The following is a 21,714-nucleotide window of genomic DNA, read 5'->3' as shown; positions in this document are numbered from 1 at the left end:
CGCTACTGGATCGGGCGATCCGGTCTGAACCAGGAGCATTTCACCCCCAGTGCAATGGTAATAAGTGTGAATAAGTCTCTTTTTTCAGTCACTAAACAAATGGTTGTAAATCGAGGATTACCTGTACTGAATAAGATATTTACCTAAATACATTTTTACTTTTCCATAGCTTTCACTGCTCTCTTAGACTGTTCTTGGTCTGTTGTGTTAGCATATGATTTTATGGTTATTAGGATGCAAATAACAGGTAATGGGAGGACATGGGACTGTGTCTAAATGGTATGTTGCCTCTTTAATGCAGGAAAATAAACAGCCCACTTAACATTCTCATCCTATGAACCAGCCCATCTATATTAGTTATACCATCTCATGTAGCTGTTGGTAGATACAGGTACTCCTCAACTTACAACAGTTCATTTAGTGACCATTCAAAGTTACAATGGCACTGCAAAATGTGACTTATGACTGTTTTTCAAATTTACGAACTTTACACCATCCCTATGATCATGTGATCAAAATTCGGATGCTTGGCCACATATTTATGACCGTTGCTGTGTCCTAGAGTCATGTGATCGCTTTTGCAACCTTCTGACAACCAAAGTCTATGGGGAAGCCAGACTCACTTAACAACCGGGTTACTAACTTATCAGCTGCAGTGATTCACTTAACAACTGTGCCAAGAAAGATCGTAAAATGGGGCTAAACTCACCTAACAAATGTCTCACTTAACAACAGAAATTTTGGGTCAATTGTGATCATAAGTCAAGGACTACCTGTAATGAAATTTACATTTCCAGACATGTTTTCATACCTGCTTTTTGCATAACAAACACTGGTTAGAGACACAGAAGCTGAACAGAGTAATTGTAAGAAGCACTAAAAGAATTGTACAATATGAATTTACTTCAGTATTTGGTATTCCTTGAATATGCTGAATGCACTATCAAGAGTCTCCTCAAACAGCGAAATGGGTGGCATGTAAATTTAATTAAATATTTGTAAAACATTGGTAAGAGAGCCAATTTGTTGATCTACTGTGCACAGGCAGAGTCTGAAGGATATTTCCAGGCTAAAGATAGAAGGGAATACATCCGTTTTATATTGGGACTGCCAGATCTTCTTACATGTCTATGACAAGTTATGACTTGATAGACTAGTTGAAAAGCTTTAAAAACTATGTTGTCTCTGCACCAGGTGGTTCATTTTCCTAGATTAATGCTTCATAAATCCTTCTTACATTGCTATTAAAAGCACAGTATGCAAGCAAAAAGATAAAAGAGCACTAGGTAATGAAAACCTAAACAAACCGTCTTCCTGTTATTCAGTGTTAATCTATTCATAGTTAGATTCACAGGAAACAACAAACTAATCAGCTGCATTTTATATTTGAAATGTATGTGTAAAATTCAAAGGTCAAAGGTCAAACTCAGAAAATTGGCTAAATATAATAAATCACAGTTTATTAAACTATGGATTACTGTGACGTGCAAACATGGCTAGAAATCACTATTATACTTTTGGGTTTTTCACGACTCAAGGGTTTATTGTTAAATACTAGCACAGGAAAATATTTGTACATATATCCATCCAATATTCAAAACCTGGTAAATTAAAAGTATTTTCAGATCAGTATTTCTCCACACAAGTAAATTGTCATAAAGGAATTTACAATTATCAGAAAACAAACCACTGAACAAGAAAATCAAAAGCTAAATTTGTCATGATTCAGATTAACCTGAAAACACCCCAGAGTTTTCATATATAGCATGAGGTAAATTACAGACAAAACTGAGTTTGTTTAATCTTACTGGCAGGGGGAACACACTTGTAACAGTAGTGTTCATGATTAATCAGCATTTGTTAACAAACTGGTTAGGATTTCATAGTTGCCATTTAATTTATTTAGGCTGTCATGTCCTAACAAGACGAGTTATTCGGAACAAAGAGATTCAGATAAAGACAAAAAGGACTGACCAAGGAGAACAGTTTATAAAAAATATACCTTTTTCTGAAATGTGTTTGAATATTAGTAGCTTGGGTTGGTAGTTAGGCTGTTAGTTTGAGGTCTGAGTTTGGCAATTTGGTTGCAAATGTTTCATCACCATTCGAGGAGACATCATCAGTGTGTTTTGAATTGTGCTTTGTTTTGAACACAGGTCCTTAAATACCTTTTTATGAGATGCAAATTAGTCTGAATGTTGTTTGTTCGGATATTTCTGAGTCATGGTCTGATTTTGGACTGTTGATCAAACCATGTCTCAGTAGCAACAGCTAGCCACTCAAACTATCAAACAAGCTGAAACCAGACCATGACTCAGAAGCATTAGATAACAATTCTAATCCCAATCTGCATCACACAGATGGTACTTAACTACAGCCCAGCAACAACAGCCAGCCAATCAAACCTCTGAAATCAGACCATGACTCAGAAATACCTGAACAAACAACATTCAGATTAATTTGCATCTCAGAAAAAGGTATTTAAAGACCTGTATTCTGACAGAGAAGCACAATTCAAAACACACTTAACGATGTCTCCTCGAATAGTGATGAAATGTTTGCAACCAAATTGCCAAGCTCTGAGCTCAAACCAACAGCCTAAATACCCTTTTCTCTCAATTGTCACATAAACCTAACACAAAAACACTGAAAATCTGAAAACATTGTAGCAATTTCTTCTTTTAATAAAGTCATACATTTTTGAAACAAACGCATCTCTCAAACTTGCAAACCAGCTTAAAGAATGTATAATAATTTATGTTAACAGGCAAAAAGAAAACTAGTTTGGTGTAGAAGTTAAGGTACCAGGTTGTAAATTGGCTAAGAATGCTAGTCCTGCCTTAAGCACTAAGCCAGCTTGGTGTCTTTGGGCCAGTCACTCTCTCTCAGCCTTGGAAAGGAGGAAGTGACAAACCACTTTTGAAAAACCATGCCAAGAAAATTACAGGGACTAACTAGTCCAGGCAGTCACTGGGAGTCAATACTGATTCAAAGTCACATACATGCAACACAGAACAGCTGAACATAGCTTGCAGACCTACCTCTGACACAAAGTTCTTCTACACGTACTCAGTGAAAACACTAAAAGGTTTTTATGTCATTAATGTACAGATACCTTGAATTTCACATCCCTGCAGGTAGGTAATAACATTTAGATTCCATTACTGCAGCTGCAACAAAAAAGGCAATTTATTTTAAAGATAATTTATTTTACTGGCAGGCACTCCTCTGTCACAGAGAAATCCATCAGGTTCCAAAGTATCTTTGTCTGGATCGTGCTTCACGTTATTAAAGCAAATCTTGATCTGCCCGCTTGCCTAAAAATGTCGAAATGTGAGGTGTGAGGGAAGAGAAGGACGTTGAGACATTTTACATCTTTAGAATGTGGGGAAAAACTCCCTTGTTACTAAAAATTCTAACTAGGTTGTAAACTTCACTTGACATTCTAGTTTTGCTGCTAGAAGTAAAAACAGACTAATACCGCACGGAGAACAAATAAAATTGAAGAAATCCAATGGGGACTGTTTTTCAGTTCATATATTAGGCAGCCTTTTATCCAAGTCATTCCAAGTTAATATACAAAACAATTCCAACATTTTATCACTCATAAAAGGATGCTTCACAACCGGATCAACCTCATGTTTATTTTATTCCGTCAGTGCTGTCAATGTGCACTTCCAGAGAATACGAGGGGACAGGTATTCCTTAGGCTCTTCCAATCCCAACATTTGACACAAGAAATATAACAGGGGAAGCAAACGTAAATAGAAGCAATGAAATAATACACCATTGAGACAGTTAAATGTCCTTAGTCTTAGTTACAGAGTCAGTTATGGAGAACATGACAAATAGGGGATTCTATTAAAGGCTTTATGGAAAAAAGTCGGACTCTGAAAAAGCAGAGTCTCACAGAAGGCTTTAAAAGGACTAGTAATATAGGAAAGATTACAGTTGGAATATATTGAACAGTGTAGATTCCCTCAAGACATGGTGACCTTTGCCAGCCTCCAAATTTCCTAAAGTCCACTAGCCCTATGGGAAGGTTGATAAGCAGCATCCACAATCTTTAAAAAACAGACTGGGTTTGGCATTGCTCTAGTCACAGTGGCTATCACGGGAGAATGGAAAATGAGAAATGAGAAAGGTGGAGTAGAGAGATCAGCATGCTAAGTAGCATTAGAAAACCATTGGAAGTCTCTATTATATTAGCCTCTATTATGGAGGGATAATTAATTTCATAGATTTTGCATCCCTTTGATTTTGTATCACTGGAACTGGACTCCCCTCTCTTTTTCTTACAAACACACTTTAATTTGTATCAAAGATCTGTTTTGCAAAACAGATTTACATCTATTTTAACATTTGCACACACTATTAACATGTTCAAGTAGTCTTTTCTTCTTTTCAAGCTTACAGCTTGGGTGCCTGATTGTTATTTTTTCCCTTCTCTTTATTTGTACATAATTGCACACCACTTTAACTGCAATGCTTTTAAAATAGATAAAAGTGGGAAAATTAAAGCAAAATAAGCAAACAATAATTACTTACAGTTACCAATAAAATACATTTCATTATATGAGGAACACCATGCCCCAGCCTATTTCTTTGCTCACATAATTTATATCTGAAGAGAAAATTTCTTTTTGGCAACTGATAATCACTAAATTGTGCTTTGAATCAAAATATATGAGCTCAGAGTTGAACTGCGGGGTCCTTGGTACTCTCTGAACTTGTTTTCTTGCAGATGTTTTATTATCAAACTAGGTAACTTCACTAAAGCTCATCGTAGGAAAATCTCCTTTCAGATATTTTAAAAATCAAACTCTGGTTTTCTTTTATTTTAAAATATAGCTATTCAGAACTCCAACAGATAATTTGTGTCAATTTCATTCATTACTGTGGATTTAAGCTGCTGATACTTGTGAATAAATTTCACTTTGGTTGCCTCAATAGGTCAGTTGATGATAGTCTCCTCCTCCTCCCTCTCAATCCATGGATTCCCTCTAGGAGTGGGATTCAGTCTATTCAGACCGGTTCAGGCGAACCGGTAGCTCCAATGATCAGCTGAGAGTGAACCGGTTCGCTCCAACGATCAGGTGCCCCCCACCTGCCCCTGCACTATACTGACCTATAGTGCTCAGCGAACCAGTTGTTACACCAGTTGAATCCCACCACTGATTCCCTCCCATATTACATAGAGGAACTACTTTTAAATTAAAATCAAAAATATTTTCACTTTTACATGAGAATATAAAAAAGGGCACAGACTAGGTTCACACAACACTAACTCCATCTGAGGGACTGCCTCTCTCCTATTACCTCTATATCAGGTCCAGCTGGAGCAGCATGCTCCAGGTCCTGTCAGCCAAGGAGTGCCATCTCACCGGGGTTCAGGAAGAGAGCCTTTCCTGTCATGGCTCCCTCATTCTGGAACATCATCCCTCTGGAGAAGAAAGTGGTCCCACTCTGTTGGCTTTTCACAAAGCCCTGTTTTGCCAACAGGCAGTGTGGAAGGGCCTGTGAAGTGGCTGCATTGTCTGTTATACATAGGTGCACTCACTTTGACTGTGAATTTTGCGGTATGGTTTTGTGATTCATTTTGTTTTTATTTTTTAAATTGTACTTTTTGCTGTTTTTATATTGTTTTTAATTGTTTGTGAGCTGCCTAGAGTCATATATTGAGATGGGCCACTATGTATATTTGATTAATAAATAAGTGAACCCATAAATTATATTTCAGAAATCTTATTAGCAGAGTTGATGCAACTCATCTCACTGATATTCTTACTCGGTAATCTAATTCCATGGTATTCATGTTTTTCCCAGTGGTGGGTTGCCCCCGGTTTGGACCGGTTCTATAGAACCGGTAGTAAAACCAGAAGGAGGCTCCACCCTCCCACCCCAACGTCATCAAAATGCTTCTGCGCATGCGTGCAGCCCCATTGTGAACCGGTAGTAAAGGTAAGTAGAACCCACCCCTGGTTTTTCCCCGAAAATTTAATATGCTATTTTTTATCAGTTTTTTTATTTTTCGGGGGGGTGTTAAGTATTAATATATAATACTTTGCCTAAAGCCACTTTAGTAACTGAGTGCCCTACAAACTAATTACATGATTAAACAAGCATGCTAATCCAAAATACTACTCAGTGCATCATGGCTTTACATGATAATGTGAATCCATCCATAGTATTATCTACTCAATATAGTTTCTCAATCTCAAGTCATAAGGCCAAGAAGTAACAAGCAAATTTGAGTGCAATGGGGCAGTGTGATAATTATTTTGGCTTATTTTTTTCCCCTCAGCTGCTTTTTCCACTTTCTGTTCTTCTCATTATTTTGCTGACTGAACAAAGAACAGCAGTGATGGTGGCAGCAGAGTTGGAAAAAAGAGGTAAATCAGGGTTTGGGATTTTATTCTGTAATGTACACAGGCCTGATAGCTCCATCCAAGCAAAGCAGAGAACAAGTTCTGATCTGATTCCAGGCAAGGGAATATGCAGTGTGGTTCAAAAATTCAAAATGTTAACTGCAATGATCAACTAGCTGTATCAACCTTCTTTTGCACTGCACCGAAGAACCAAAGCTGGATCAACCTCAGGAGCAAGTCATTCTTCAATGACTTGGAAATATAGGAAAACAAATGGAAAACAGCATACGAATTTTTTTAAACAGTTCTAAATTATTTTACAATACTCTACTACACTGATTCAGTAAGCACAACTTTGGTGGATAACTTGGAAGCTGCTATTCAGACCTTTGGTTAAGCCTGATATCTCTGCCTTAAAAGCAGTAGAAGTATTTTTTTAAAGCATTGCAATGAAATCCTTGGCAAGGATAATGTATCATGATGAATCTAACATTCATTCATTCATTCATTCATTCATTCATTCATTCATTCATTCATTCATAGCTAGTTTGGTAAAGCAGTTAAGACCAGGCTAGAAATAAGATAATAAATTCTAATCCTGCCTTAGGCATGAAAGTTGGCTGGGTGATTTTGAGCCAGTCATTCTCTCTCAGCCCAGACACATCACAGGGTTGTTGTTGTGGGGAAAATAGGAGGAGGAAGGAGTATTGTGTGTGTTTGCCACATTGAGTTATTTATTAAAAAAAATAAAGGTGAACACAAATAAATAAATAAAATTCCTGCTTTGTTCATAGACTTTTGTTCCACAATGAAGCAGATGCAGGTGTTTTGACAATTCCTTATTCTAACCTATGGATAATTTAAAACAAAATATTGAAAGGTCATTGACTCATCCTTAAATATCAAAGTACTTTCTCCAAATTTCATATCTCCACTCTGACTTAAATGAAGTCCAATTCAACTTGCATAAATGCCTACTGAAAAACCTTGTCAATAACTTTTTAAGTTAGGTACACACATACCAAAACAAAAACCGAACCAAAGCAGCTAACCTATCAATTCCTTAGATCTGTTCCCCCTAAATCACTGCTCTTCAGGTGAATTCCCAACCACCATATTGGAAAGGTACCATATTACTGGCTACTCTAGAGAGCTATAGATAGGTTGCTATTTCTCAGCTTTAACTCTAATAACACCATGGAAATCAAAGCCCAGATCTTATAACCCCCACCCTACAAATAGGAAGACTGAAGTACCTAGTCTCTAGATGGATTTGTACACCTCCTTAAACTGAAAACAACCAAACATGATTTTGTATTTTGCGTGAACCTAGTCATTCTTGCTTTCAATTTCAATGGTGTGGCACAACCAAGCCCGCTGTACTTTATTTAGTAAACCACTTTTTTAGCAAGTGGTCGCCTACAGTTATAATTACTGTATTTAACAAATTCACAGTAAAAACTTGCAGTATTTGAAGATCATCCACTTAGTCACACTACAATGTTATCTGTCTTGATTTACTTTTAAAAAATTATATTCAGCTAATTAATTTTAATGATTCCCTCTTAAGACGACACATTTTTAAAAAAATAGGCAAAAGGAATTTAAGCAGTTATCAGATGTCATGTCTGAATTCCAACCCAAGTTTGTCAAGTCATTAGTTAATCCCCATTCAGAATTTTAAGCCAAGAGCAACATGGCTGTTGCTTTGAGATCTGCATTGCATATTTATTTAGGGCTCATCTCAATAAAGACCCATTTTATATTTTCCTACATTTTCAATAGCACATAACTTATAAGGTGCCCTTATGACATTATGCACTATATATATTTGTTTAATAAATAAATAAAAATCAGGGCAGTTCTAAGCTATGGCTGGAACTCTCAATTTTGTTGTCAATAGATTCTTTAACATCTGAGAGCGCCAGCTGAAAATCCTACATGCAAAGCACTTTTTCTATCATGGAGTCTGCCCAATCTTTGCACAAACAAGGTATCAAAAATCATGACTTCAACTTGTGCTGCTGAATAAAGGCCAGGTCAACGGTGAAAGAAAACTTTGTGATGTCATCAAAACTTCCATTAACTTGGCTTCTTCTGGGAAAGCCTGGGAAAACCAAGGAATGAATTCTACTTCTAAACAGCCATAACCAGAATACAAACATCATACTTACAGTGGGCTTAACATTTTAGTAGCACAAGTTCTATAACAAGGCCATATTCCAAGATGGGGGGGGGAGTTTAGGACTGATATTTCCACCTTCTGAAAAAGAAATACCTTTGCACAGGTGTAGCCAGTAAATAGACAGAAGGGGAAGAAGTCTACATTGTATTTACATTCATATTACACCAAGGAACCAGAAGGACTTCGGAAAGCCTCCTTTATACATAGAAATCTGCTAATGAATGTGTGCTGTGTATGCCTTTAATATGTTTCCACTGAAGTTCATGCTTTTAACTGGAGCATTCTGTCAGACTGGCAAAATTGATTTAGGAGAAAAGGAATCCATTTGCCAGCTGTCGCAAACTAGCTAAATTCTGTCTGGATGGACTGAGGAGTTGAATACTGCAGGACCTCAGCCCAAAAGATTGGTAACCAAAGTTATCAAACATTCTTATTTTTCATAGACCTTTTTTTCCCCTTAGAAAAGATGTCACAATTACAAAAATAAGAATAAAACTGTTCATTGTGATCGCCCTATGGACAAACTCTGCATAAATCTAATAACAGAACCTGGTCTCTTTATCTGATTAAAACTGGGCAAAATATTGAGAAACAAAAGCAGTGTGGACTCTGAAAATGTGCCAAGGGCTTCCCCTCCAGGAAATTCATTTTTAAAAAATGGGAAAGAGGGAAGACAGAAATAATGTAACCCCCACTTGGCCATGAGCCCTTAAAACATTTTGAAGGCATGTGGTCCTCTCCCATCTCCATCAGAGGATAAACAAAGACAATATATCATGCCTTCTGTAACTAATAACGTATTAAGAAGCAAAAAGGAAGAGATGGTCCAGAACCACATCTGGCAAGGAAATGATGTTGCTTATTCTTCCCCAGCATCCCTTTCTAAAGCAGAAGCAGTCAAACAGCGACCAAATTAAAATGCCATTACCCAGATTGAGAATCATCTCAGATTGTCTTCCCAAACTATTCTCCTCCCAGTCGGAGCAGGGAGGAAACAAAACGCCGAAATAAACTGCAATCTATATATACAAAGGCAATTAACACAACTAGGCCAGGCTTTTTTAGGAGCAGAGATGGAGATAGAGAAGGGGGGGTGGGGGCGGGAACACGACACATAAAAAAAAAATAAATAGCCATAGCACAACCCGAAGTGCTGGTGGGAACGAAAACTAAGATCAGACGCTTAATCCGATGCCAGCGAATCGTGCCAAGATCTTCCCAAGAGAAGATCTCCCGAGGTCTCTTTCGACGGAGCAACTTCAACAGGCTCGAAAGCCGGTTTGGTTATTACACCGATGGAGGCAGCGAGAGCCCAACCCACCCGCTCAGGAGACGCCGTTCCTCGGACGCCGAGAATCGGGTTAGATCCTCCGCCGGGATCGGGCTTCTGGCCGAGCAAAGAGGTTCCCCGATATCCTCTTCCCTCCCTCGGGCGAAACTGCCAGCTGTCAAGCGCCAGATTACCCACAGCCACCGGCAGAGCTTCTGCCTGGGGGGCACCAGCCGCTTCTTCGCAATCGCCGGTTCTCTCGGAAAGGCGGGAAACGGAGGGGACACACACACACACACACACACACACACACCGTCAAACCGCCTCCTGTCAGGAATTGCCTGTCGCTCGTTCGCCGCCCCCCCTCCCCAAGGCTTCAAAATTACCGAGCTACACGGAGGAAGGAAACTAGCAAGCAGTGGGCGCTGCCCCCACCGCCTCAGCTTCTCGCTCCAGCCAGGCAGGCAGGCAGGCAGGCAGCGACTTAGCCGGCAGCACCCAGCGACTTAGCTGAGAGGGAAGGAGGCAGCCAGGAAGCAAGAACCTTCGCCCGATCCAGGAGAGCCCGTCCCTAACAAAGCTCCCGATTCTTCTCCTCAACGAATCTCTTTTCCCCTTTAACTATCCGCTCTTTCTTTCTCCCCCCCACCCCCCACCTCCTCCCTGCCCGCGCATCCTCCCCTCGGACCAGAGTCCACCATCCCGCCTCTGGCAGCAGGAATGTGACCTCAAAACACCCATGTTCCACATAAACGGAACCTGTGCAACGTTTGGTTTTTGGGGTTTTTTTTTTTAAAGGGGGGGGTGTTAGGGAGTAAGAGAGACTTGGAAAATGGGGAAGACGATCTGTCGAAGGAGAGAAACGGGACCGCGGAAGCGAGAGAGCTGTACCTTGGATGTGCTGCTTGATGACACTTTCCAAGTGGTCCAGCCTTTCTATAATCCTTAGAGTGTCTCCTTTGTCTTCCTCTAACTTTTTCTCCGAGATCGGCTCCTGAACTTTCACAGAAACCGTGGCAATGTAGTTGGTTACCCAGCCCACGTAGAGCAAGCAGATGATGTTAGTCATCCCGCTGAGAATCACGCATGTGGACACTAAAGTTTTGGTTTTCCTGTTGCAAACCATTCTGAGATCCCTCCATATAGCTCCAAAACAAAAACCTGGGGCTCCGGTAGAAGAAGAAGCGGGGTGGGAGAAGAGCAGGCGGCAGCACAAGAAAAAAAGAAAAAAGAAAAAGAAAGAAGAAAGAAAGAAAAAGTCAATAATTAGGTGCGTAATTAAACACCCTTCTCTCACTTTCTGCAAAAAAAAAGGGTCGAGGCTCAAGTCAGCGAATTTCCATCTAAATCGCGACCTGTTTCACAGACAAGGGACATTTTCTTCCCCCGGCCAAAAAGCAAAGGTGAAGACGAGAGCTTGATTCGGTTGCTGGGATCTTCCCGGCTGTAAACCAATCCAAGAAAAACCAAAGGAAAGAAGCAGAAAACTTTTGTCTCCGAAGCTTTGTCCGCTCCCAGGCTCGGCTGCTTCCCTTTGGTCAGCCTCACTCCAGAGCGCGCACGGGCGAGAGATGCGGAGAGTCAGGTGCCCAAGTGTTGCAAAAACTTTCTTCTCCGCCGTGCCGCCTCGCACAGCTCACAGCAGCCGCCGCTCCTTAAGCCGCCCCTTAGAAGCCGCAAGCAGGCGAGTCGGGTGTGTTATGGGGGCGGATTGACAAGCCTCTCGTCCAATAAAGAGAAAGAGCTGGTCCAGAGTTCCGCGGCATCGCCAAGCGGTTGGCCAACGGGGGACTTCGGAGGGGAGAGCTTCAGTGGAGGCCCACCTGCTCGCCGATCCGGCTTTCTCTAGCCGTCAGGCTCCCGTTGGGCGAGTGTGTTTGTGTCCGTGTAAATCGGCGGCTCCCGGGGGAATCTGCAGCGGAGGTCAAAGGAGGCAGCGAAAATTGCGTGGATAAATTCCACAGGTAATTTACCACGTCTGGCTTTCCTTCCATATTCTTCCCTCTTTTATCCCTCGCTATTAGTATAGTATCTGTTCCTATTTGTTATCAGCCGCCCACAATACCACCATCGATTCTGTAAGGTGTCCCAAAGGGGCTTTTCTTTTTCGAGAGGCAACTGGACTTTCTGGGTTTTTTTTCTTTGAAGACGTTTCGCTTCTCATCCAAGAAGCTTCTTCAGCTCTGGATGACTGAGAATCCCCATAGATTCTGTAAAGGTGTTTTAAAGCTTTTCCTTGTATGGTCTAGTAGTCGATTAGGAACGATCAAAGAGAGCCTGATGGATTCAAAACGTGGGGAGGGGGAAAATCCAACCGCCCGCCTTCCTTGCTCCTGTAAACGCTTGGTGGCTTGACTCCCAAGTATTCAATAGGCAGGTCTTCAGTGTTAAAAGCCTAGCGATAGCTATAAAGTCACCGGAGAAAAGATTTTAATGGGAGCTGTCTTAGCCTGCTGTTTTATTGTAAGGAAAAAAAAAGAGGAAGTACTTTTGTGTTCATTCCCCTGCCAGGCCAGTGTATTAGCTCCATTATCTGTGTTCTGTAATGTTCCATTTTTACATGTATGGAATTAAGGTTGCTGAGCCTTCCTGAGCTATATAACTGAATGCAACCTAACCTATGCATCTCTTATAGTGTAATAGTGTCAAATTAAGCCAGATCAAGGAATTGTAGTCAGGGTTCCCGTTCGCTTGCTCTGGAATGACAACAATGCTGGCCAGGCGTTTTTTGGCAGGGAGCCCAGATATGGCAAGGAGCCAGGCATATCCTTGGGCAATCTCATCTGTTGCAGATGCCTTTCCTGCTAGAGCCGCCCATGAGACCCAATGCACGTTACCTGCTGCTTGAAGTTCATGGATGATGTGTGGTTTGTGCTCATTTCTCTTCCCCGAGGCAGAGATTCTCTACTATGTATTCCTCCAACAATTGAGGGCGGGACCACTGAAATCTCCTTCCTCCTCCCCTCCCCCATCGCTACTTCAGACAATAAATGACTGGAGCAGCCTTTCCTGCAGCCCCAGCCATGAAATTGTCCCTGGAAGACAAATAGTTCTCTATGCCATATTCACAGGTGGCACTTACTTTCCATGGGCTTCTGGATGTTTTAACTTTGTGCTCCCTTCCAACCTCTTCCTTCTCTTCCTTTCCTCTCTTTGGAGCAGGTTCTCATCTACCTAACACAGAGTGGTCGCTGGAGGAGGATTCTGCATAGAATTGCTGTGCTGCTGTAAGATCTTGTTATTGCTACAGCCTGGCATGCTTTTTTGTCTTGTGTCATACCAGCTTCATGGGCCATAAACTCTACTGAACTGCGAGGAGTAGGAAGAGAAAGAAGAGCAGTGAGAGGAGGTGGAAAATGCTGGGCCAAGAATTTACCTCATTCTGGTAAGCCTAAGAGGGGCATTTGCTAGAGTTCCACTGCTGGGGCTAAACCTTACAGAAAGTACCATATGGGCACCAGCAGTTACCACTTTCTTACTGTTCCCGTGGCAACCTGCTGACCGTGCCAGATTTAGGCACAAGCTAAGCAAGTTACAGTTTAGGGTCTCATTGGGGTCTCATAGTCCAAAGGGGCCTCTCAAAATTTCAGTTTTCTTTTCACTTGTTACAGTTTCATTATCATTTCATACTGCAAAGTCTCCATTAATTAAGCTATTCTGTATGGTTCACATGATCCTCATTAATTAACGTATGCTTTGTTTCTGGCTACACTTATACCTTCTATTCACAGAGGATCTTTCCCTACCACATTGTGGATTTTTTTAATGCTTGGCATTCTTGCCAAGTTCAGTTGTTATATATGCCAGGTAGAATCTCTAGAGTTTAATCACTGTTAACACTTTCCAAACAAAACTGCTAAAGTTTCTCAAAGTTTAGCCCTCTCCTGCCAGCCAGTCCTTCCACTTCTTCCTTTAGTAGTGGTTCAACCCACATCTATTTCATCCAAACTTCATGAAGAGCGAGGAGACAGGAGAGTGATAGCATCTCTGAAGCTGCTCTGGTGGGCCAGTCAGCTATGCTGTGGTGGACCAGCCAGATCAGTAGGGTTGAGCTGCGCTTCTATTAGCACTAATATATAACCACTGACACAACCCAGCTTTAATGATAGACAGCTCCAAATACCAGCTCTCCTTGAAGAAACAGTCAAACCTGGATATTGGCAGGCTGCCAACAGCTGAGCCATGTCATGATGAGGCATAGTCCCTTTTGGTGCTAGTTTCTCAACCATCCAAAAATTCTTACCCATAGCAACAGCTTCCTTTTGCTGTTGTATTCACCAGATACAACATTAGTTGTGGGGAGTAGTTGTACAGTTCAAGATACATTCAAGTATCTAGTCCAGGACATGCTTGTTTATGGTTGTTATCTCATGAAACCACCCTAGTTCAGGATAGTGATGGATACCCACCAAAAGTAGACTTTTAGAGACTTTCCAGACCCTCCTCTAACTCATGTTTCTTTATGGTAGTACCTTCAGAGAGAACATCACCCTGTATTCAGACAAGTAGTTCTGGCACAGATTGTTAGCAGCCTGTACTGCAGTACAATTTCCACTTCCCTTTCTTTCAGAGATTGATAGCCATTGGGATCAGCCAATACACAGCACCATTAACTGACCAAATGCGCTCTTTTCCCATAACTGTCTTAACTCCCCTACAAAATAAATCCTGCATTGTTTAAACTGACTAGGTGCAAGATGTTCTGCACATGTAGCCACTTGCTTTTTAAATAAATACCTTAAGCATGAAAGATAGGTAAAGCTCTGGTTTCATTTCCATCCAAGTGGAATGGCCACCATTACTGTTGGGGAAGAGAGAAGAGGCTCTCTTCTCGCCAAGGCTCAAGGTTGACTCAGCCTTCCATCCTTTCTAAGGTAGATAAATTGAGGACCCAGTTGTGGGGGCAATAAGCTGACTTTGTATAAATATACAAAAGGATGAAGGCTATTGCTGAGCACATTGTAAGCCGCCCTGAGTCTTCGGAGAAGGGCGGCATATAAATCAAATTAAAAAAAAAAGAAGAAGAAGAAGAAATAATGACAGCCCACCTTCGGAAGCCAAAGACAGCAGCTTTTGCATTGCTGACCTACCATCTGGAGAAGGCATTCATGGCTGGGCTTTATTGGCTAGTGATGCCATCGCTTAGCACAGCATGGCTCAGTTCACGGCTGGGGTGGAATCCTTGAGAGAGTGTGTAATTGACTGTGGTAATAGCTCCCTGTGTTCCCACTACATTAATTTATGGACTGCACACAGGGTGTCAGGATTTGTTGCTATGCCTGGTATAAGATCTGATATAGGTGTACATTGAATTTCACACCAGTTAGTTTCCCAACTGAGGGAGTAGATCCAGATTGGGATTATGATCACAAATTGCTGTAACCCATGATTGGGACAAAGAGCTGAAGGTATGTACACTGTTATCTCATCATATATGAAAATAAGAACTGGGCCCAAGGTATATAATAGACTTCCTTGTATATCAGCGCTTGTGCCATCCAAGCAGAGTTAGTTTGATAAACCATGATTAAAACCGTATGCTGTTTATGATTTTGTTTAAAACAGTACCCTCATAGAATTGTGCTTTGCAATGGAATGTAGTCATTATAATATGTTTTAGGATAGCTTTGAATGGAATACGAGTTAAATTATTAAAAACTGACTTTATATTTTGTATATAATAGAAGTCAACTGTGAAAGAAAAAATGGAAACTACATAAATCAAATCTTAAACCCAATTTTTGTTTTTCTAATCAATAATTTGGAAACGCCAGCTGGTACATATAGTAAGTTCATATGCTTCCTCTTGTTATTGTTCTAAGAAAGGGTAAGTCAAGTATAGGATCTCCTGCTTGAGCAGGGGGCTGGACTAGAAGACCTCCAAGGCCCCATCCAGCTCTAGTCTGATTCGATTCAAAGTAACCAAACTGAGTGGCCTTTTAAGTGTTGGCTCAGAGAGGATACAATTTATCCAGCAAATCTGGAAGCAAGAGAAACACTAAGGAAGAAACAGTAAGGAAGATGCCTGCATGGAGAGGCTTCCATGTCCATGTCTTAACTGAATTTATCGTACATAATTATACAAAAATAATTTCCAAGTAAATCTTTGAGAACCTCAGATTTTAACACAGAAGTTTCTCAAAATGAACAACACTGCCTTTATTTTATTTGACTTATGTACAGTTTTTAAACATACCACTAGCAATAAAATTATGGTATTTTTCTGATAAACTGCTCTGAAATCTTAACTTGGGAATAGTCTCTTGTAACCATTGAACATTTCTAGGTACAAAAATGCATTTATGGATACAGATAATGTATTGAGATTTGCTGGGTCAATGTAACGAAAGAACATAGACAACATCTGAATAAAACAATATTTTCTTTAAAAGTTATTTCTTGTTCTTTTTTTGCTAAGTTATATTTTTTGGCCAATGCCGTCTCCCAGACTTGGAATAAATATTGGTTCAAAGAGAGATGAACTTTACTTTCCCAGTGGTTTCTTAGAGAAAATCTGGCAGCTAATATTGTAATGACTTATTTTCTTGTGTGGCAATCCAACCTTCTGTTAAGTTTGTAAATCACATGACTCACTGAATTTGATTCCTGTACTCAAACCTATTTAAAAGCTTCAGAGCAAAGCACACTAAGTATGTAAAGCAGGGGTAGCTATATTTTTGCTACCAAGAGATTTCAATAAAATAAACTTCAATGTACTGTTTCAAACCAGGGCATTCTGGTATGTCTTCACATACTCTCACACAGCAAACCATAGCTGAAAGACAGAGATCCTCCTTCATATACAAAGGATCCCAAGTTCAAATCATTATATCATGCCGGTAAGGTGGCGGGAGGAGGGGGAAGTCTCCCTTATCCAAATATTACACAGTAACTCTTAAGGGCAGAGACAACATTCTACTGCATGGTATCAATGGTACAATATCTAGGAATGGAAAACACATGGCCTTATTAATCCTGATATAGACCTACTGAAGATATCCTTCAAGACAGGACAGAAGACTCTGACTGGAGTTAAAATGCAGCACCCAGTGCAGCCCTGGTTTCAGTTTTGGGACATTTTATCCTGCCTACAGCCCTGGATCAGGCTGAAATTCAGCAGGTTCTGACAGGTTCTGGAGAACCGGTAATGGAAATTTTGAACAGTTCAGAGAACCGGCATATACCACCTCTGGCTGGCCCCAGAGTGGGGTGGGAATGGAGTTTTTGCAATCTCCTTCCCCCAGGAGTGGGAAGGGAATGGGAATTTTGTAGTAACCTTCCTCTGGAGTGGGGTGGGAATGGAGATTTTGCAGTATCCTTCCTCTGCCACCCCCACCAAGTCACGCCCACAGAACTGGTAGTAAAAAAAATTGAATTCCACCACTGCCCTGCCCTGCATCAAAATATAAGTAGTGCACCTTGACCCAATTATAGGGTCTATTAGCATGGTGGTGGGGAGGAAGGAGCAATAGCTCCTCTGGATCTTGGGGTTTCTGGATTTTGTCTGGATTTTCCAAGTGGTATGAACCAGTCAGGAAGAGAAGGCCACAAATGCCACTCCAATAGAACTTGGTCATAATCAAGTGTGTTTACTCCTTTCCCCTGTGTCCATAATTCATATGTAAGCAGTGTATCAAAGGCAAATTAGACAATGCACCGGTCACTTTGTTCATCAGCCCTAAGTGTGTTTGGGAGTCAATCTAGTACCATTAACACTGCTTTTTTTCAGAATTCCTTACAAATTCCTGTGTCCCTGGCAAATATAGACATAAAAACGGCTATAAAAGCAATAGCTATTGAAATAAAACCATAGATTCCATATAGATACCGTGACCTGAATGACTGAGAATCTCTGTAGATATATAGATACCAAATGTCTACTGTAATAGTTAACAATGTCAGAATCACCCCCAAGCATGGTACAACATCACCATCCAAGGTCCATAGAAAACATCACTTCCCAAATTCTGATCTCATTTTGTTTTCCATCCCTGAGGCAACACAGAACATTTGGCCACACAAATTTCACAGACCAATCCCTACCCACAGTTAAACATACATGGCACACAAAGAAACAGAGATGGATATGGAGCAAAATTAAAAACATCAGCAGGTTATCACTAACTACCTTTTGTGTGCCATGTATGTTTAACTACCTATAGAGTGGCTCTGTCATTGAAAGGTTAAAGTCACCAGGCAGATAAAATTCAGCCAGGTGATTCTCAGCAATCATGCAATGAAGCCATGGTCAGGCATTCAAACCAAAATTCTTTATTCTGGAGTTGTGTTTTTTCAACATGGTCCTTTGCAATTGTAGCAAGTGTAAATGATAAAATGGTAGGACAATGTGCAGCACATTAAAAAAAAAAAGCTAGGAAGGAATAACCTTCAAGTAGGAAGGCACAAAAAGTTCCAAAATAGAATAGCAAAAATCCAAGATACCTGCTTGTCTAGAAACAATTTTGCTATTGTGGGAAACTCATGTGGGTGGGCTGTTGGAATGCAAAGGCAATGGGCCAGAAAACAAGATGTGCGCATTTGAATGTCAAGGTTATAACTTGACATTGCACACCACAGCCTTGAAACTGAAAACTGGAAAATACGGAATTAAAACCCTTTTAAGTTGTGCTCAACTTGTTATCCCTAGACAACAACCCAGTGGCATGTTCGGACCAGTTCTACAAGAGCTCCCAGAATATTGTGCTCCACATCAGTACCTGAGTTGGTTACTTTGCCACAAAAATGAATGCAGTTCCAACATCTGGGTAATATGATACAGTGTGACCTGCACATTCACAGTTGTTGTGTACGACCAAGCATGAAGGGCATGTCATTTAATGGGGTGAAAATTAATTTTTGCATTTTTTTTCCAGTGAGGGATAAAAATATGTGTTTTTACACCAAGAATTCAAATCTGTGGTTATTTTTGCAATTGTACGATGTTTAGCTTGTTATGGTAAATCCACATCTGATCATATACCCCAGAAAAGTCTCTTCTAATCCAAATACTATTAACTTTATCTTCACAAAATTACACCTTTGTGCTACAAAAATTAAAGGTTTTTTTCTGCATGAATCTTATTTAGCTAAGAAAAAAAAAAAAGAATCCATGCAATCATAAACTAACATCAGAAAGCAATTATCTGAGTTACAAAAATGTTTAAGTGAGTTCTATCAAGTCTTGTTTTGATCCGTTCTTCTACATCGGCTGCTGATTTGCTTCTTGGCCTCTGATATAACCCTCATGTTTCTCATGTGTATACTCTCTGCTTGCTGCTTCTGTGACCTGTTTCACACATCTCTCTATTGATTGGGCATGACAGGGCCACCGTGGTACTTGCATTGGTTCATCAGTGAACTTCTTTATTTCTGCTATAGTCAGTTTGCAGAAGGTTAAAGGTGGCTCATATAAACCTTCAGACCAGTCAATAAACTCCAGCAGAATAAATGCCCTGGCATTGATTAAAGGCATTTTTCTTGCATGTACAGAAAAATCTCCCAGCATTTCATAATCTGCACCCCTCAAGTCAATGATATTTTGCACACCAGCTGTCCTCTCTTGAATGTCATCTGAACACAAGAGTATCTGGACTATCATTTCACTGAAAGTGTACCATGCTGAGCGCTGAATGGTTGGTAAAACAGCATCTACTACAGCCTTCTTTCCCAGTTTGACTTGCTGCAACTGGAACAATACCTGATGTGGGCTTCAATCCAGGAATGTTTTACTTTGATGTTGAACCAGCAAGGATAGTACAGACCAACGATGTATTCAACTATCATTCTTAAGTTTTGGATGCTAGAAAATTATGTGCTGTGTAAAAATTTACCTTTTGTATATCTCAATTTTTCCAAGGTTCAATTTCACTGGCTAACCTCTGGTTGTAGTATTTTGGAAAAGGGGAAAATAGCTTCTTGTCCATTTTATCCACACCATGTATAATTTTGTACACTCATTTGCCTCCTTTCTAAATTAGAAAGCCACAAATGTCATAGCCTTTTTTTATATGGAAGTTGCTCCCTCTCCCACCGAATCATCCCAGTTTCTCTCTCTGAACCTTTTCCAGTTCTGCTATAACCTTTTTGAGAGTGACCAGAACTGTACACAATATTCCAGATGTTGATGATTCCACTGCCAACACTCTCATAGCTCTAACTATATCTCTGCAAGCCCTTACAATTTTATTGTAGGAATGGCATCCTTTTGGAACTGTCTGGACCAGGCTGTATTCTGGCAAACCCAGTTTTGCACCAAAGATTTCAGAAGAGCTTCTAAGTCATAATACAGGGTACTAGAATTATCAGAAGGATGGATTGGACCTTAATCACCTTTGGATTGTGACATAAATCTATGATCACTTTTATTTGATAAACTGATCTCTGTTTATAATTGGGCCAATCAGTTCACAAATAAATTATTTGAAATTGTAAAGACAGATTTTAGCATCGTTTGACTGCCGCAAGGACTAGATTTATCTCTTATAGGACCGAATTAACTTGTGCTTTAAGAGGTACAGCAGTGCTATATGAAATGGATTTAGTATTCTAACCTCTAATTAATGTTAATTAAATCTCTCAGATGCAATTAAGTCCCATTTTAAACTCATTAAGACATATCCAAAGTATGTAAAAAGTAGATACTATTAAATCCATAGAAAGAAAAAAAATCCCAGTTAATGTAGTTGTCCTATGGAGTGGAATAAAGCATATTCTGAGGATTTCCCCACTATTCTGGAAATGTACAATTAAGCCTTTTTTATTTTTATTTTTAGCCTCCTTTGGTGAGCCCTACATAATTATAATTTTAAAGGCTGGTATATATTTTGTCTGAAATGGTATTGGGTTTCCTGCCTAAGCAGGGGGTTGGACTAGACTAGAAGACCTCCAAAGTCCCTTGCAACTCTGTTATCTTATCCTATCCTGTCCTATCCTACCCTACCCTACCCTACCCTACCCTACCCTACCCTACCCTATATTCTACTTATTGCCTAAGCAATTATCCAATATCCTTGTTATCACACCCAGTTTATAGCCTGCAGATAATATCTTCAATTATCCATCCCACACAAACTTTTTAAATAAAAACTTTTTAATAAAAAATGCCATGCATCTGATAATATTAGACTATTAATTTATATTATGGATACAGATTCAGAAAAATTAAATCAGCTACAGTGAACATATTAATCCCTCTGCTAGGATAATTATAAATGAAATTATTTCTTCATCTATTAAACTGCCTAGTGGAACTCATCATTGATATCCTTATTGACACTTGTTTTTAATCTCATATAGGAATCATTGGCTTATTTTATTTGACAAATGAGAGATATTCTGGGTATAATAGTAGCTGGAACTGAACACAGATGTTTATTTTATGCTGATAATATAGTATGTCTATTTCGTATATTCTGTATCAAAATTTATTGTTATTGATTTTGTACAACCATTTGATAATCTACCAGATTATTTGAATAAGTCTCATGTAGGCTCTAATGATTTATGAAAGCATATAATAAATGGAGAATTTATCACTATTTGAATTTTTAAAAACAATTTGGAAGTAGTTCTAAAGATTTCTCCATTTATAGCTACAAATATATTATTAAAACAGATTGAAATTGACACGCGGATGACTGAAAACCTCACTTTTTATGGCAGAAAGTATTAAAAATGCATATTGTCAAAATTAATATATCTAGAGTTATTTCTGTATCAATACTGTATCTTTACATTATTTTTCAAGCATAGTGACAATATCACTTTTGTTTCTTTTTAAAAGGATGAACTCTACAATTTCTTTGTCTAAATTATGATTATGATATTATAAGGGCTTATACTTTCTGATTTTCAATACCACATCAACCATACATAATAACTTGAATTTATTT

At 39.7% G+C, this 21,714-nt stretch overlaps 1 protein-coding gene and 1 long non-coding RNA gene across 3 annotated transcripts in view; one reads left to right on the top strand and one right to left on the bottom strand.

Annotated features, from left to right (window-relative positions):
- GALNT18 (polypeptide N-acetylgalactosaminyltransferase 18) overlaps positions 1-11,520 on the bottom strand; it is a 351,472-nt gene extending 339,952 nt beyond the window's left edge. Inside the window, exon 1 of one of the 2 annotated variants that reach the window (XM_034417086.3) lies at positions 10,715-11,520. In XM_034417086.3, coding sequence (XP_034272977.1) covers positions 10,715-10,949 — 235 coding nt within the window. In that variant the 5' untranslated portion in view covers positions 10,950-11,520. The remainder of the gene's footprint in view (positions 1-10,714) is intronic. The other variant, XM_034417087.3, reaches the window with a different exon arrangement.
- A 67-nt stretch (positions 11,521-11,587) lies between these two features.
- Positions 11,588-16,214, top strand: LOC117665337 (uncharacterized). The gene is made up of 2 exons (XR_004591315.2): positions 11,588-11,787; positions 12,986-16,214. It is a non-coding gene; the product is annotated as an uncharacterized LOC117665337 (long non-coding RNA).
- Positions 16,215-21,714: the final 5,500 nt, after the last annotated feature.

Source organism: Pantherophis guttatus, chromosome 1 (assembly GCF_059756535.1).
Source record: "Pantherophis guttatus breed Tessera chromosome 1, ASM5975653v1, whole genome shotgun sequence".
Lineage (NCBI taxonomy): Eukaryota > Metazoa > Chordata > Lepidosauria > Squamata > Colubridae > Pantherophis > Pantherophis guttatus.
Note: the sequence above shows the minus strand (reverse complement) of the source record. Positions and strands in the feature narration are given on the sequence as shown.